The sequence below is a fragment of the Pristis pectinata genome, chromosome 2 (assembly GCF_009764475.1).
Source record: "Pristis pectinata isolate sPriPec2 chromosome 2, sPriPec2.1.pri, whole genome shotgun sequence".
NCBI classification, from domain to species: Eukaryota; Metazoa; Chordata; class Chondrichthyes; order Rhinopristiformes; family Pristidae; genus Pristis; species Pristis pectinata.
This window is the reverse complement of record NC_067406.1, coordinates 62,501,735-62,519,201: the sequence shown is the minus strand read 5'-3', so window position 1 is coordinate 62,519,201 and position 17,467 is coordinate 62,501,735. Positions and strand designations below refer to the sequence as shown.

The window sequence follows — 17,467 nt, the reverse complement described above, 5'->3', positions numbered from 1 at the left end:
CAAACACTCTTACAAATTTCTACAGATGTACGGTGGAGAGCATTCTGACTGGCTGCATCACAGCCTGGTATGGAGCCTCCAATACACAGAATCACAAGAGGTTACAGAAGAGTATAGGCTCAGCCAGTTCTATCAGGGGCACAACCCCCTCCACCATCGAAGATGTCTTCAAGAGGCGGTGCCTCAAGAAGGAGGCATCCATCATTAAGGATCCTCACCATCTGAGACATGCCCTCTTCTCATTACTACCATCAGGGAGAACGTAGAGGAGACTGAAGACCCAAACTCAACGATTCAGGAACAGCTTCCTCCTCTCCGCCATCAGATTTCTGAATGATCCATTAACCCATGGACGCTACTATGGTTTTTTTTGCAATATTTATTTATTTCTGTAATTTGTAGATTTTGATGCCTTTGCACTGTACTGCTACCGCAAAACAACACATTTCATGTCTTATGTCAGTGATAACAAATCACATTCTGATTCTGACTTGATTGTCTTATGATGTTCTAAATGTCCTGCTGTTATGCCCTTGATAATGGATTCCAGCTTTTTTCCCCTAAGGAAGATGCTAGACTAACTAGTGTACAGTTTTCTGCTTTCTGTTTCCATCCTTTCCTTGCAATTTTCCAATCTTTTGGGGCTTCTCCAGAATCCAGGAAATGTTGACAGCTTATAACCCATGTATCCATTGTCTCTACAGTTACCTTTTTTTAAGACCCAAGGGTCCAGGCCATCAGGTCCAGGGGACTTAGTACATTTTTACTAATTATAGAGATCGTTTTAAGTTCCTCCATCTCCATAATCCCTTTATTATTCATTATTATCTAATGTTATTTGTGTTTTCTACTGTGAAGATGGAGCCAAAATATTTAGAGAAATGGCAAAGATTCTATTTCCCAATTTCATCCTCTAAGGGACTAATATTTACTTTTGCTGCCCTCTTCCTTTTTATATACTTTTGCATATTATTTTTGTTGTTCTTTCTCACTAGAATATACTACTGACAGGATATGCAAACCAATGTCAGAGTCCTCTCCCAAGCCTACATCCCCAGCATCACAGTTCTAATTACATTCAGGTTTCACTGGATAGGCTGCATTACTTGGATGCCGAACACAAGAACACTGGAGCAAACACTCTATTCCAAACTCCACCATGGCAAGGGATTATCAAGTGGATAAACACAAAAGGTTCAAGTACATTCTTAAAATCTCCTGGGAAAAAAAATTAACATCCCCAACATGGGAATTCCTGACCCATGAAGACTCAAAATGGGGCATTGGAGATGGGATTGGGAATCTTGCGTTCATCCTTACAATGCACACAGAAGTTCAGAATAAATAGCAGAAGGAGTGCATCCACTTTGAAAATGCCCATCCCCTCAGAGACTTTCTGCACCCATGGGTCCCACCCTAGCCTCATCGGTCACCCTAGAACCCACAGAACTGGAATAGAAGCAAATAGTCCTCCGACCACGAAGATGATAAAAGGCAGACACAGGAGATTCTGCAGATGCTGGAAATCTGGAGCAACACAGAAAATGCTGGAGGAACTCAGCAGGTCAGGCAGCATCCATGGAGGGAAATGGACAGTCGACGTTTCGGGCCGAGACCCTTCAATGAGGACTGGCCTTCATCAGGAAGGTGGAAGGCATTCATGACAGAAGCTCACGCATTCAGATGGGGAGAGTGTTACACGAACGCGGGTCGATGCCGGCAGTATCTCCATCCCTGACGAACCCGACTCCCAGCCGCGAAGCCCGCACTCACTTCCGGGTGAGGGGTCGCCGCGCCGGTGTTGCGTTTCCTCCGTTAAAGGTCAGTGTCGGAGGGAACCTGCGCGTTTGCAGAGGAGGGAGCGGAGGCTGGCGGCGGCGATCACTACCCGGGGCAGCAGCAGCGACAGCACGGCCATGTCAGCGGAGGCGGAGAGCGCACCGAAGGAGGCCGGCGCGGGCAATACGGCGGCCGGCGAGGACGAGGAGCACTGGCTGTACGGAGGTAGGAGAGGCGAAGCCCGGGGCCTGCTCACCGCCGGCGGTTATAACGAGGCGGCAGAGTAGGGGAGTAACCCGCCCTCGCCCGGACCGTGGCCCGACTCGGGCCTACCCCGTCTCACTCACGCCGGCCGGCTGGGCACCGCCGTCTCCCTCCTTTTGATCCTTTTAACCGATGGCTCTTCTGCTTGCAGATGAAAACGACCCCAATAAACAGGAGGAGGAAGCGGCCGTTGACAGGTGAGCAGTTTATTCCCGATTCTCGGCAGGGTCTGGGGCCTGCGGTCGGGTGTTTTTCCGTTTTCAGCATGTTTCTCATCTAGGTGCTTCTTTTTTGTTTGGCAATATGAGAAGGTAATTTTTAAGGAACATCGTTCTATGTGAATCCTGTTCAAAAATGGATCTGGTATTATCAATGTTTATGTTTGTTTCCAAAGGCCCAGTAGTCTAGGGAACATGTTTATCAATGTTTTGGAGATTGCACGTCGGTATCTTCTTTGGCTTTGTAAACTAAAACAATGATTTGAGCATATTCACTGGATGAATGGAAGAAGAATTTCAAAGAGATCCTCAGTGGGGAAAATTAGCCTTTGGGGAAAAGGCCAATTGGGTGCGCACATTGCTTCAAAGGGATCTAAAAGAGATCTTAGTACTGGACATCAAAATTGACAACCGAGTGGCAGCTGCTCAAGATCACAATTTGTGGAATCTAGCATTCTACAAAGATCCCCAAATTTGGGAAGAGATTCCAACACAATCTGCAGGGAATAAAATGAGCATGAGAGTCAGCTGCAATGAGGACTTCAAATTCCACGTGAGCCACAACAGCCATAGCAATTGTTGTTTTCCAGCAGGATGTGGGGTGCAAGTCTATGATCATGAGCCACAGATCCGGGCACTTCTTGTGAAGTGTATTGAACCTTAAGTGTAATTGGTATCTAAGACCTTGTCCATATAATGACTGGTCAAGCAAACCAGCAGAAGAGCCCGAATTTGAAGTTTCTGCAGCCTGTAACCAGCTGTATATAATTACATCACATTGCTGCCTGATTTAAGCAACCTGATGGTTCAGGAATTATACTTGATTCTAATGCTGATTTTAAGCATACATCTTCTTAGTTGTTTTTTGCTTCCCAGATTTGGGCCAAGCTGCAATATGTATTCTGTATTGCCAGAATCAGCCCAAACACTGAGTCACTGCCAAGCCATACTATGTCTTCGTTTGTGTACTTTTCAGCTTTGTGATTAGTCACAGGAATCTTAACCTTGTTGGTGCTGTCACTTTCCCATTGTTGCTTAATTCCCCTTTCTGTAGCTCAATGTGAGCTTAGCTGAAGGCATGGCAATAACTGAATAGAGGAGCTGTCTGGCTTGGATCTGTTTTAGGAAGCACCGATCCAAAAGTGTAATTGAGACATATTCATCCAGTCATTTGTAATTCCCTGATTTTGACTCAGTATATAATGAATTCCATGAACAGACAAGTGGCAACTTGCATTTACCTTGCATCAAGGCAGTAAAATGCAAAATAATGCTTTCAACTAGCATTATCAAGGTTTGACCAAGTCATTTCAGGAAATATTAGAAAAAAAAATCACAATAACTATGGTCAAAGAGATAGGATTGAGAAAGCCACAAAGGTTTGAAATGGAAATTTTGGAATTTCAGGCCCAAGTTACTTGAAGGTACATTGATAGCACTTTGATTATTGTCTTGGCCAGTATTAATTAATCAGTAATTTCCCCAATACTCACTAGCCTTAAATTTTCTGGATTATCCCTATTGTCCTTAAAGGAACTACATTGGCTATTCTCCAGTCCTCTGGGACCTCACCTGTGGCTAAAGAAATGCCAAGATCTCTGTCAAGGACCCAGCATTCTCAACTCCTGCTTCCCTCAATAACCTGGGATGAATCCCGTTAGGTCCTGGGGATTTGTCACCTTAATATTCTCCAATAGACACAACACCACCACCTTCTTAATAGAAGCATGCCATAGAATTTCAACATGCCCCTCCTTGATCTTGCTATTCTCCATGTCCTCCTCCTTCCTGAATACGGATGCAAAGTACTCTTGTCCACTTCCTCTGGCTCCAGGCATAAATTCCCACCTTTGTCCTTGAGTGGCCCTACCATTTCCCTGGCTACCTTTTTTTTTGTACATGTGATCCCTGTGTTAAAATGGTGGGGTAACAGAAAATCACCTTTACAGAATTCACAAATTGCTGCCAAAAAATCTTGGATACAAAATAAAAATTCCCTCTTATGAAATTTATTTGAGAAAATTAAATATTTTTTTCATCTCTCATCTCTTAATGCATGTGCAGATGACATGGCTTTGCATTACAAGAAAATCACAATATAGATTGCTTCTAGGAATGTAAGCCCACCCACCACCCAGTTGTAACATGGGGGTTGCCTGTATGTATAAAATGCCATGGGATTTTATTAATCCTACTGGCCAAGGACATTTCATGGGTCCTTTTAGCTCTCCTGATTTCCTGTTTAAGTTCTTCCTTGCTTCCTCAAGGGCCCTGTCTAATTTTGTCTTCCTAAACCTTGCACATCCTTCCTTTTTCTTTTTGACTAAATTTACAACATCCCTTGTCATCTTTGTTTTTCGTCCTACAGGAACATGTTGGTCCTGAATTCTAACCAGCTGACCTTTAAATAATTCCCTCATGTCAGATGTGGATTTGCCCAAAAACAGCTGCTCCCAATCTGCTCTCCCAATTCCGACCTAATACTGTTATAATTAGCCTTCTCCCCTCTTTCCACCCCCTCCCCCAACTTAGCACTTTCCTGTCAAGGTCCCATCTTATCCTTGTCCTATCTTAAAACTCATGGAGTTAAGATCCCTCTTCCCAAAATGTTCTCCCACTGAAACTCCAATCACCTGGCCAGGCTCATTTTCCAATATAAAGTCTTGTATGGCCCCTTCCTATGTACTGTTTCAAGAAACCATCCTGGACACATCTAACAATTCCTTCCTTCTCTCAGCCTCTGGCACTAAAGAAGTCTGATTCAATATTGGGAAATTGAAATCATCCACGACAACAACCCTGTTGCTTTCACATCTTTCCATGATCTGTCTACGTATCTGTTCCTCTATCTCCCACTGCTGGTGTTTGAATTAAGTGAGAAATAACATGGTTGACAAACCTTTCATTGTCCAGTAGCAAATTATGACACAACAAAATGTCCAGCAGCAGACTAGGGTATAAATACAGAAAAGGCTGCATAGAAGGACATGATGTCTAGTATGTTCTTTATTTGCTTCCTATTAAATGCATGAATGTTGTGTATATTTGTCTTCAAAAAAGCATTTTGGGAAGCTTGAGAATTTGACATGATCAGAAGATACTCCAACCTCTTATTAAGTCAAGCCACAATTTAATGTTTTCTTGGCCAGCCTCACATCTTCCACCTTTCATCGGCTTTGGTTCATCCACTACTTTTCCTGTGTTTATCATAACTCGCATCACCTGTTTACCCATTACCTTTGTGCATGTATATTGTTGGGTGTTGATTAAAAGAAAAAAAAACTTTTTTTTTTACAGACTAGAGCAGTGTGAATCATGTACACTCCAAGGATCATTTTGCTTTTGCATATTTTTCATTGGCATGAATTTAAATTTGGTGGAGGAGGTTACTATCAGAATTTGTTATTTCAACCTCCTTTTGAAATAGCAGCTGCTTGACAAGATAAAATTAATCTCTATCAGTAATTGGGTTAAGTATGTGCAAATACTGTGTATCATAATTTTAAAGAAAATAAACTTTATAAGTTGCATCATATGTCCTTTTGGTTCTTAAGTAATTCTTGACATCACTGAATTAATTTTGAATTGCGTTATCTATGGCATGTGGAAAACACAAGGCAACAGTGAGGTCAGTGACTTAATAAGTGTCTTCTGCATATTTGGGTGAAGGAGGAACATTGGTCAAGACAACGCTTCAAATAATGCCTTGGGAATTTCTGTGTTCACTTGAACTGGCAGATGGGACTTGCCACACAATGCTGCATTGAAATATCAGTGTAAATAAGCTTCCGAAGTCGATGTTTAATGTACAGCCTTTTATTTATTTCTTAATCATTTTTTGGGATGTGAGCTTTTCCTGGCAAGGCCAGCATTTATTGTCCTTGAGAAAGTTGTGATGAGTCATCTTATTCAACCATTCCATTTCCTCTAATAAAGCTACTCCTTCCATGCTATTGGGTCAGGAATTCCAGATGTAGACCCAGCAGTGATGAGGAATAGCAATGTGTTTCAATGTGTGCAACTGCCATTGAAATGTGCAAAAAAAATAATGCTCCCATGTGTTTGTTTCCCTTGGTGATAGAGGTTGCGGATCTGGGAGGGGTTGGCAGAGTGTCCTAGGTGAATAATATCAGCGGATATTGTGGAGGATAATGGATGGGGTGCTAATCAAGAGGACTGCTTTGTCCTGGTTAAGTTAAGAGTGTTGACCCATGGATAAGCCACTTGAAATATAGTTGGATAGAAAAGTTGGAAAGTTGGTCCCTGAATTTACTTTAGGCAAGATTAAAACTCATAGAGAAGTGAGATTCTACTTTTTGAGTTTTAGCAATATCTTGTTTTTATTATTCATTAATTTTAAGCAAGGCATTCCAAGATACTTTGAAGCTTGACCATATAATTAAGATTTTGTTGTTTTAAAAAAAAGCTTTTGCAGCACTTGAGCTGTATGACTAATATTTTTCTGTGTGCAAGATGACGGTCCAGAGGTGCCTAATTCAATATTACACATTCCCTTAGCGATAACATGTTCAATTGAAGCCTATATTATTCTGAAAGAAATGAAGTAACCCATTCAAAAGTATGTAATTTGATGTTCAATTTAGAATTACTTTGCCAATTTTCATTGTACCAAATATTTTGATTTCTAAAACTTAGTTGAATTTGTTATTTTGGCTTGGTTTTAAAGATTGCTTTTTAGTGTGAAACATTCTTTTTTTAGCACTGAAGCACCAGCTCCAACTGCTGCTGTAGAAGAAACTAGAGGGAATGGTGTGGTGAAAATGGTAAGTTTCAAATTGACGTTTTTGAAGTGATGATTATTGAATTAGATCGAACAAATTAGACCAATAAACATTGTGACTTCAAGGGAAGAAAAGACTGAGGTGTGTGGCAGATGAGTGTGGTTTTAAATAGGAAGAGGAATGTGATTAACTTCAAGGTTTTTTTTAAGAGAAGCTAATGCTATTCATCTTGTCAATTGACTTTTTGAAGTACGTAATGTTCCAGTGGGAATCTGCATTTTTTTTTTGTCTATCATTCAGTCGCTCTCAATATGATGCAAATTCCACAGATGGGATTGAGGTGGAAGTTACTTTAAAATGAATTTCAAAGTTTAACTAGACTTCAAAAGGTAAAACTCTCAGGGCTGTGGAGTTAAAAATGATCTTCCATGAAGTATGTTAACTTGGATTATCTTTCCATGAATGCTTACTGATCTGCTGAGTCAAGTCGTAGAGCTGCAGCATGGAAACAGGCCTCTCAGCCCACCGAGTCCTTGCCAACCATCAATCACCCATTTACACTATCCTATGTTAATCCCATTCATCCTATAATCTATCAACTTTTCCCCCTCCACCTCCAGATTCTACCATTCACCTATACACTAGGAGCAATTTGCAGTGGCCAACTAATCTACTGACCCAGACATATTTGGGATATGAAAGGAAACCAGAGCGTCCTGAGGAAACCCACGTAGTCACAGGGAAAACATGCAAACTTCTCTTAAACAGCACCTGAAGTCAGGATTGGACTCGAGTCTCTGGTATTATGAAGCAGTAACGCTACTAGCTGCACCTCTGTGCCACTCAGCACAGCAATGTTACCAGAATTTTCTACTTTTTGGATTTGGATCAGTATTGGTCACTGGGTGCCAGCACCCACCCCCCAAAAAAAACACTTCCCCCAACTCATCAGATGTTAATTTTCCTATGAAGTACATTGTATTTTCTATCCCTCAGCTAATTTATCAACTCCCAGAATTATCTCCGTAGCCCCATGTATCTGGATATAACTAAGAACATTTCATATTATGCTTTGTCAATTGGAAGTCGAAGTTCACCACATTATTTTCCACAGTCCATAAGTTGCTCCTTCTCAAGGAAGTTAAAGGTTTTAGGCTTTGGATCTTGTTCTGAATCCATGGTAATTGCAAAGTGTTGGCTTTTGTGCCAATAAGCCCCAGTTTTATCCCTAGTTAATGATTTTTATATTTTTACACTGATTTATTATGAGACTAATTGGACTGTGGATCTGTTGTCTGTTTTACCACTAGTATTTAAAAATAAGTTGAATCTCTCTCTCACCACAATTGTGTAGCTCACAGAGTTGCTACCTCAGTTACCCAGTTTCAGCCCTGACCTCCAGCACTGTCTAGTCTCCCTTGGACCGAGTGGTTTTCATCCAGGTGCTCCAGTTTCCTTCTGCATTCCAAAGATGTGCAAGTTGATATGTTAATTGGCTATTGTAAATTGCCCCTTGTGCTTGGGGCAGGTTGATAAGAATGTGGGGAGAATAAAATGGGATTAATTAATATTAGTGTAAATGGGTGTCATAAAGTTGCACAGTGCAGAAACAGCCCTTCATTTCATCAATGGAGAGTCCTTGCTCCCCATTGTACCTATTTATACTGATCTTATTTATCCACATTAGGTCCATAGCCTTCTATTCCTTGACGATTCAAGTACTTGTCTCAATGATGCTTAAGTGTCATGAGAGTATTTGACTCCACCACCACTTTGGGCAGCACATTCCAGACTTTAACCACCCTCTTGGTGGGGAGGGGTGGGTGGAAATTACTCTTCAGATCCCCTCTGAACCTCTCTACCTCTCCCCTTAAACCTATCTCTTATTGTTTTTCACACCCCCATCATGGGAAGATCTATCCCCCTCATAATTTTGTATACCTCTATTAGGACACCCCTAGGCTGCCTCTGCTCCAGGGGAAACATACCCAGCCTATCCAGTCTCTCCTTGTAGCTGTCATGCTCCAATCTAGGCAACATCATGGTGAATCTCCTCTGTTCCTTCCCCAGTGCATTCACATCCTTCCTATAGAATGGTGACCAGACTCTGCACAATACTGCAAGTGCGGCCCAACCAATGATTTTTAAGGCTGTGACATAATGTCCAAGCTCTTGTATTCTATGCCACAGCCAGTGAAGGCAAGCATCCCATACCCCTTCACTACCTTATCAAACTGTGCTGATACTTTCATGGATCTCTGGACTTATACCCCAAGATCCCTCTCTTCATCAACAGTCCCTACCAGTCCTAGGACCCTTCCATTTACAGTGTACATCCTCCCCTTGTTTGACTTCCCAAAGTGTTTCACCTCACATTTGTCAGGATTAAATTTGCCATTGCTCCACCCACCCTTCCAGCTGATCTATATCGTGCTGTAGCCATAAACAGCCTCCCTTATTATCTACAACACCACTAATCTTATTTATCATCTGCAAACTTACTTATCATACCTCATACATTCACATCAAAGTCATTAATGTATATCACAAACATCAAGAAATCCAGCACTGATCCTTGTGGTACACTACTGCTCACAGACCTCCAATCAGAAAAGCAACCCTTCACCATCAACCTCTACCTCTACCTCCTCGTACCAAGCCAGTTTTGGATCCAATTTGCTAGCCTGCCCTGGATCCCATGGGCTCTAACTTTGGTCAAAGTGGATTCAGTGGGCCAAAAGACTTGTTTCCGTGACTGTATGACTTTTTGGATATTCTCTGATCTTCCCTGTAATTTCATGATAGGATCAAATGAAATTTAATGCTAAATGATAAATAATCAATTTAATCTACAAATCATTGAAGGGAGTACTTGTGTATTTGGGGGGAGGAAATGCATTCACAGAATCCAATTTTGACATTGTTTCTAATATTGTGAGATGTATTGACTTAACTTTTAATCACCAAGATAATATTAGAGAACAGAACAATTCCATTAAGGAGATTCATTATCAGCATTGTATATTTCACAGCTACAGTGGGATGGCTGAATTTAAAAATCACATCAAAAGAATACACGTGACTTTACTAAGACCACCAATTTTCACATGTGAACTATCGCTTAAAATATAGTGTTACTCTCCTGGAACAATGTGATGTAACTTTGAAGTTTACGGATTGTACTCTTGTGGTCAATTTTTTGGCTAGATCATGATTATGACAGAAAATCTATAACTGCGAAGCAGTCTTTGCCTGTATCTCAGCTGATCTGGTGCTGAATCCCCTCATCCATGCAAATTTTACTTCTGGACTTGTCTGTGGCAGATTTGGCTGGCCTCTATTTCAAACAACACCTGGCTTTACCAGGAGCACCTAGTTTATGCATGTTGGCCCCTGATTTGGCATTGCCAGGATTTTTCAGATTCTCATTCTCCATACCTGATTTTGCTTTGCCCCTCTCCCTATCTCAAAATCATCCTCAAACAATGTGATTTTCACAGGTTTGGCTTTTTGTCCAAATCCTACTTCATGCATGTGGATTAGTTCAGAATTTGTTTGCTAATGGCTCTTAAACAACTTCTGATACTTTGCTAAGTTAAAGGTCCTTGGTTACATCCAAATTGTGTGAATTCTATTACAGTACTTGCACAGCTACTATCCCTAAAGATCAGAAACAAAGTAGCAAATTGACCTTGTACGTTCTGGAAATTGATAGACTTAGAAAATCCCTAAAATATTATTATCTGAGTAGGAAACTTTTGTATCTTAATCAATAATTGTTCAGTTACCTTTGCAAAATAGTTATCATTAGATTAAGGAACTCTTGTTTATGTCCATATTCAGTATTACGTTAGCAGGTCTATAGAATTGTGAGTTGGTCAGTAAGTGTAGTATGGCTGAAGCTTTAAAACTGAACTGCAAAACACAAGGGCATCACACTTTGTACATTTTGGTGAGATTTTTATTCCGCTTCCAACACAGGGTTGTAACAGGAGAGCAGCTGTTTCATGGAGTAAAAGTATAGGCTTGCTGTTCAGTCTAGTTGTAAAACATAATTGTTCTCTCATTCTTTAGAATCCTGCAGCTGAGGGGGAGGATGAAAGTGACAGTGATAGTGATGACGATGATGATGATGTTCAAGTCACCATTGGTGACATAAAAACTGGAGCACCGCAGTACACGTAAGTTCCTGTGCTTCGGTACATTTGTAAATGTTCCATTGTTTGTATAACTTGAGAAGGAAAATGCAATATTAGTTTTCATTGGTTAGCTTTACCATTATTTGTTATTTTGAAGTATAATTCCAATTGCAGAGCTGCAAGTACAACTTTTAAAAAGTACGTATGAAGCTCTTCTGTCCTTTGACGTTCTTGCTCTTCAGCATTTCATTTGATTTGATCATTGGAATATTTGTAGGACATTGATGACAACGGTAATATTTCTTACCCATATATTCTGAGAAGCTGTGTTGGTGATTTTTCCCCTTGAACTGTTGAGTTGTTGTATATTAGTGTTCTCACATTGATTCTTGATGGAAAATTCCATAATATTAACTCAGCTTTGACCTTTCTTCAAATAGGCATGGTGTATAGTTTGGACAATGTGTGGGTGCTCCCATAACATTGCTGCTCTTGTACTTCAGTTGTGATAATGGTGTTGATATGACTATACCTTTTTATTTATAGACAGGATTTGGGCAATTCTGGCCAAAGGTATTGACCACCTTTAATTGCTTTTTGTGATTGTGGTGACCCACTGCAACTCATGTAGCATAGAATTTTGCAAGACCATTTCTGTTAAGAGTCAATAAGGTTGCTGTGTTTTTGGACATGCACGTAGGCCACATTGATTAAGGAGGGTTGATTCCCATAGAACAGTATAGCATCGGAACAGATCCTTCAGCGCACAACGTCTGCACCAACAATAAATAATCCCATCTGCCTGCATGTGTTCAAATCCCTCTATTCCTTGCCTGTTCACGTGTCTATCTTAATGCTTCTTAAACGTTGCTATCGTATCTGTTTCTCCCATCTCTTACTTTCGTGCATTCCAGGCAGCTTCCACACTCTGTATGAGTGTGTGCATTTAAAAAAAACTTCCTCACAAATCTCCTGTAAACTTTCCCCAACTCACCTTAAATTTATGCCCTCTAGTATTTCAAATTTCCATTCTAGATGGAGAAACAAAATTCCGACTGTCTAGATCTCTCATAATTTTATATACTTCTGTTAGATCATCCCCTCAGTCTCTGATGTTCCAATCTTTTCGTACCTAATACACTCCGCTCCAGTCCAGGCAGCTTCCTGGTGAACCTCTTCTGCACCCTCTGCAAAGCTTGCACATCCTTTTATCGTCATGTGCAGTTTGGTTGCTGTACTAAGTTTTGTACAGCTGCAACATAACTTACAAACTTTTATACTCAGTGGCCTGACTGAAGGCAGGCATTCCATATGCTGCCTTTACCACCCTATCCATTTGCGTTGACACTTGCGGGGAGCTATGGAATGGACCCCAAGGTCCCTCTACATCAATGCTCTTAAGGGTCCTGCCACTAACTGTACTTTCTTCTTGCACTTGATCTCCCAAAATACATCACCTGACATTCATCTGGATTAAACTCCACTTGACATTTCTTCCCTCCCCCACCCCCCAAATTTCCAATTGAATCTATATCCTCCTGTATCCTTTAACAACCTTCCTTGCTATATCTCACTCACTCCACCACTGGTCACAGACCTCCAGTCAGAAAAACATCTGTCCACTCCTCCTGAATTGTCTGTCACCTCTTCAAAAAAAAAACAAATCCAAACAAAGCCATGCTGATTATCTCTGTCCATGCTTTTCCAAATGTGAGTAAATCCAGGCCCCTAGAGTCAACAGTAATGTCCCTACCACTGATGTGAGGCTCACTGACCTATAATTTCCTGCATTATCCCTATTGCTCTTAAATGAAAGAACAATATTAGCTATTCTTCTGTGGCTGAAGAGGATACAAGGATCTTTTGTCAAGGCCCTGCCAATCTCCTCCCTTGCTCCCCTCAGTATCCTGGGATAGATTCTAGCAGACTCTGGGGACTTATCCACCTTAATGTTTTTCAAGACAACCAACAGCACTTCCTCCTTGAGATTGACGTGTTGAAGAATGTCTCTCTCTTTGGTGAATACCCATGCAAAGTACTTATCTTGGACCTTACCCACTTCTGGCTCCACACACAAATTCCCTCCTTTGTCCTGTGGACCTATCCTTTCCCTAGCTATCCTCTAGCTCCTAATATATGTATAAAGTATCTTGGGATTCTCTTGATCTTATTTGCCAAGGACACTTCATGGCCCCTTTTAGCCCTCCTAATTCCTTATTTAAATTATTTCCTGTTTCCTTTATGTACTTCAAAGGCATTGTCTGGTTTCAGCTTCCTAAACCTTACATATGCTTCCTTTTTTCCTTTTTGATTGAATTTATAATAATCTTATAATCCAAGGTTCCCAAATAATCTTTCCAATTATTATTCAATGTGACCTTTTTATGTGGATGAGTAACAACTGATGTTCTCCAAGCTATCTTCCTCTTGTTTCTTGGCAATAAGTTTGAGTACTGCAAGTTCAGGTTGTGTTACTTTAAATGGAAACTATGTTGAAGTTCATAAATGGATAATGATGGTTCCAGTTTATGGCCTGGGTCATGTAAAATGTGAAATTAATTTTTTTTGACGAAGTTAAAGAAAGAATGTCGAATTGACAAGTGAGCTGCATATCATGAGAATTTTTTGTCCTAATTTAAAGTATACTTTCTGTCCAAAAGCTACGGCGTAACACCTGTAAATCTCAATATCAAGTCTTCAGGTAGACTTTATGGATCAGGTAAGAAATCTTATCTGTTATATTTTTCATGATCTATTTGACTGCTTGAGTCCAAGATACAAACTGGCTGCCAATCACTGTTCTAGGATGGAGTGGCAAATGTCCTCCTTTTCCCATTCTACACCACTCAGTGGAGACATACATACCATCACCTTTCCCCATTTCTTACTTGTGACCATGTTGCAAAATTAAATGATGCTTTATTCTAAATGGAAATTTATAGTTCAAGTAAGTATTTCAGTTTTGAACCTGAAACTACTTCATTAGAATATACTTTTTTGATTTCATTAGCATTTGTAAAACAATAACTTTGAGTCACGGTAGAGTCTTGAGTGTAATCATAAAGTAACTGGGAACATTAGAGTTAGAATAACCAGAAAATTGTAATCAATGAGTTCCAGTATGTTAAAGGAGGAAGAGTATTTTCATCAAAAGATTCTATCATAGAAGACTGGCAGAAAAGAAAACCTGTTGCACAATGGGAACTTAATGCAATAGTTAGTTGGATTTGTAATCGTAGTAGATCTATCCCTGGTCTATAAACTATAGCAAGAAATCTCCAATTGCCATCTTTTGATTATTTTGGTCTATGAAAATAAATTGGTAGCTGGTCGAAGTTTGATTAATTTTGTCTGTATTTAAATTGTCTGACTGCTTCACAATGGCTACAAAATGTTTGAGTATCATTTACATTTTGTGTGCTGTCAGTTCTTGAACTAGTGGCTAGCTTTTGGAAATTTACAACCCTGAAAGTAGTCCTTGGTACAAAGTAAGCAGGCACTATTTTTTGCGTTTTCTGGAACTCCAACAATCTGGCAGATAAATGCTTTAGACTTGGATACATTCTTCCTTAGTTAGTTTGTGTATGAGACTGATGGTAATGTGTTCAGTTTTGAAAGGTAAGATGAACTCTTTGGGATGTGATTTTTGTTTTAAATATACAGTAAAAATGGGGCTTATGACTATTCAGTCTTTGTCTTCTGGCATTCAACAACTTGTGTACTTAAGGCCACCAAGTTACTTTGTGGGTATGTCTGTGTTAGTTTTTGAATAAATTTGTTTTAAACTTGTTTTTCTTTGTATCAATTGTACTAAATGAGTACTCCAACTTTAGAAATATCAAGGTTTGAAATGTTTTTGTATCTTGCTATGGTCGTGGAAAATATTGTAGCCAACTGCTAACCTTGAGTTTTTATTTCCTAGGAACAAAAGCTGGAAAGGGAGTTGACCTTGATGCACCTGGTGACATCAATGGGATCCCAACATTAGAAATAGACTTGGATTCTTTTGAAGATAAACCTTGGAGAAAACCAGGTATAATATATTCTGTTAGCAAATGACCCTCTCACTAGTTGGCTATTTAAATTTGATCATTAATTTAAAAGCCATTTCTATGCTTTTGTTAACTATATCTTGAGTTTCTTTATCACATCCAGAAAAATGTCATTCTTTAAGAAATTCCTAAAACATAAAACAAATCTCATTGTCGTCTACTATAATGACCGCTACGTATCTGTGCAGCTCAGAAAATTGGTGAATGTGGGAGGAAAAATAGTCATTGGATATTCAAGTGTTATTTTGGCATTGGTTTTCTCATGCAGTTATATCTTTATTTAAGGTGCTGATCTTTCTGATTATTTCAATTATGGTTTCAATGAGGAGACCTGGAAAGCCTACTGTGAGAAACAAAAAAGACTGAGGATGGGTCTTGAACCTCTTCCTCTTGCCTCAACTACGAATCGAATTACAGTAAGTGTTTAGTGAAATGTTTGAATTGTAATCTACAATGTGACAGTGCTTTTCACAAATTATTAAAATATGGATAATCACATATTCAAAGCATTCATACCCAACTGTACTCCACCTCATCTCTCTGACAAGCCTCCAATAATAGTATTACCAAAGGATTGTGATAGATTTGTATCTCAGCATTTTTCAGTTATTACTGTATATCTTTTAATGTTGTTACTTAACAAAAATTTACTCATCATTGGTTGAAGATCTTAATTGACACTGGATCCACGGCTTGTGGGGGTGGGGGTAGTTCTAAGTTTCTTTGTAAGGAAAAGTACTTTCTGATTCCTCAGTGGTCTAGCTCTAATTTTCAACTCATGGTCCCTTGTTTTGGATTCCTTCACTTGATGCTTTTCTTTTATTCATCATGTCAAGTAGTTTAAATATCTTAAGAACTTGTTATATGGCCCCTTATTTTTGTTTATATAATTGAAGAAATAAAAGCCTAATTTATGAAATAAATGCTCAAAGTTCAGCAGGTCAGAAGGATTTCCTATTCTATGGAACTTGTCCTGATAATTTAACTATTGAGCTCCAAGTGTCATTCTGGGTAAACCTCTGTTCTACCCTTTCTAAATGCATCATTCACCCTGAATGAAAGCATTTGACCAGATGGGTTCTGATGAAGACTCTAAAACGGAAGCACCAGTTCCTCACTTGGGTCTTCTAACTGCTTAGAGATGAAGGCTATTATGTGGTTAGCTTTTGAGCACCAGCTTTTAGCAACAATGGACATGGCCTAAATTTCTTTCGTCTTGTCCATTTTCCATCCCTCACCATTAGGGTAATACTCTTTCAGATCTGAACTGGTTGACGTCATACTTCTTCATTTTGAACTTTATCTGTCAACTTTTACTCACTCCACTTTTGTTAACTTAGTATCATTCACAGTCTTGGACTTTTAGTGCTGTGTTCCTTGACCCAAACCATTACTTTCACCTTGCTATGTATATCAGTCTCTGGAAAGCAAAATTGATCTTGCCATAACTTTCTCTTTATCCTTGCCCTATCTTCTGTTTCAAGTAACTAGCAGCCCATATTACAAGGCTGACTTGAGGCTGCGAGTAAAACTTAATCAAGAACTTTCCACAAATTTGTATTAACAGCATTCGACACTTTCACCTTGCACAATGAAGATCACTGAAAAGATCTGCTAAATTAAAAAGACACAGCCATTTGATCGGTTCATGCTTGTCCAAGTGCTCAGTATCTAATTTTCAACTCAGTCCTGTAGAATAAGGATGTTAAAAAATCATAGTCAGCTGACTCGTAATGGAAGTGGAAGTCCAAGGTTTCAACTGCAAGGAGTAAACTTGATACTCTGCAATTGCCTTGTTTCTATCTCCCCTTTTTAGGCAACGGAAGCTTCTAAATTGTTTAATTCCAAAGGCTCATTATCTAAATCCATAAACATTAGCCAAAATATTATAATGAATTTACTGTTTGCTCAGCTTTTTTGTATTCGGGTGTGTAACCATGCTTTCCTGGAGACATCATCTACTTCATTCTATAATTTTCAACAAGCCGCTTTTTGTTTTATTGTCCTTTAGCCTTGGAAGAGTTTCTTTCTTAAAATATAATTCTGAAATTCTCCACTTGTAATTTTGATAGATCTTGCAGGGATATTGCTTACTCTTTTTTGCTTCAGTGCTTTTCATGTTTTAAGTATATTACATTGTGTGTATTGGAAAACAGGGAAGCAAAAGTTGCAGGAGATGGAAGGAAACAAGCATATCTGGTGTTTTAGAAGAATTGAAATTGTTTTAATTTCCATACAGTATTGTTTATCAGAAATTTAAAGCTTGCTAAATG

The 17,467-nt window shown here is 39.5% G+C and overlaps 1 protein-coding gene across 3 annotated transcripts in view; it reads left to right on the top strand.

The window, feature by feature from the left end:
* Positions 1–533: 533 nt before the first annotated feature.
* The window catches only part of fip1l1a (FIP1 like 1a (S. cerevisiae)), a 72,053-nt gene continuing 55,119 nt past the window's right edge, over positions 534–17,467 (top strand). The window contains exons 1-7 of one of the 3 annotated variants that reach the window (XM_052045641.1): positions 534–2,004; positions 2,195–2,240; positions 6,982–7,045; positions 11,078–11,184; positions 13,803–13,861; positions 15,065–15,175; positions 15,480–15,610. In XM_052045641.1, coding sequence (XP_051901601.1) covers positions 1,917–2,004; positions 2,195–2,240; positions 6,982–7,045; positions 11,078–11,184; positions 13,803–13,861; positions 15,065–15,175; positions 15,480–15,610 — 606 coding nt within the window. In that variant the 5' untranslated portion in view covers positions 534–1,916. The remainder of the gene's footprint in view (positions 2,005–2,194; positions 2,241–6,981; positions 7,046–11,077; positions 11,185–13,802; positions 13,862–15,064; positions 15,176–15,479; positions 15,611–17,467) is intronic. The other 2 variants (XM_052045632.1, XM_052045624.1) reach the window with 2 other exon arrangements.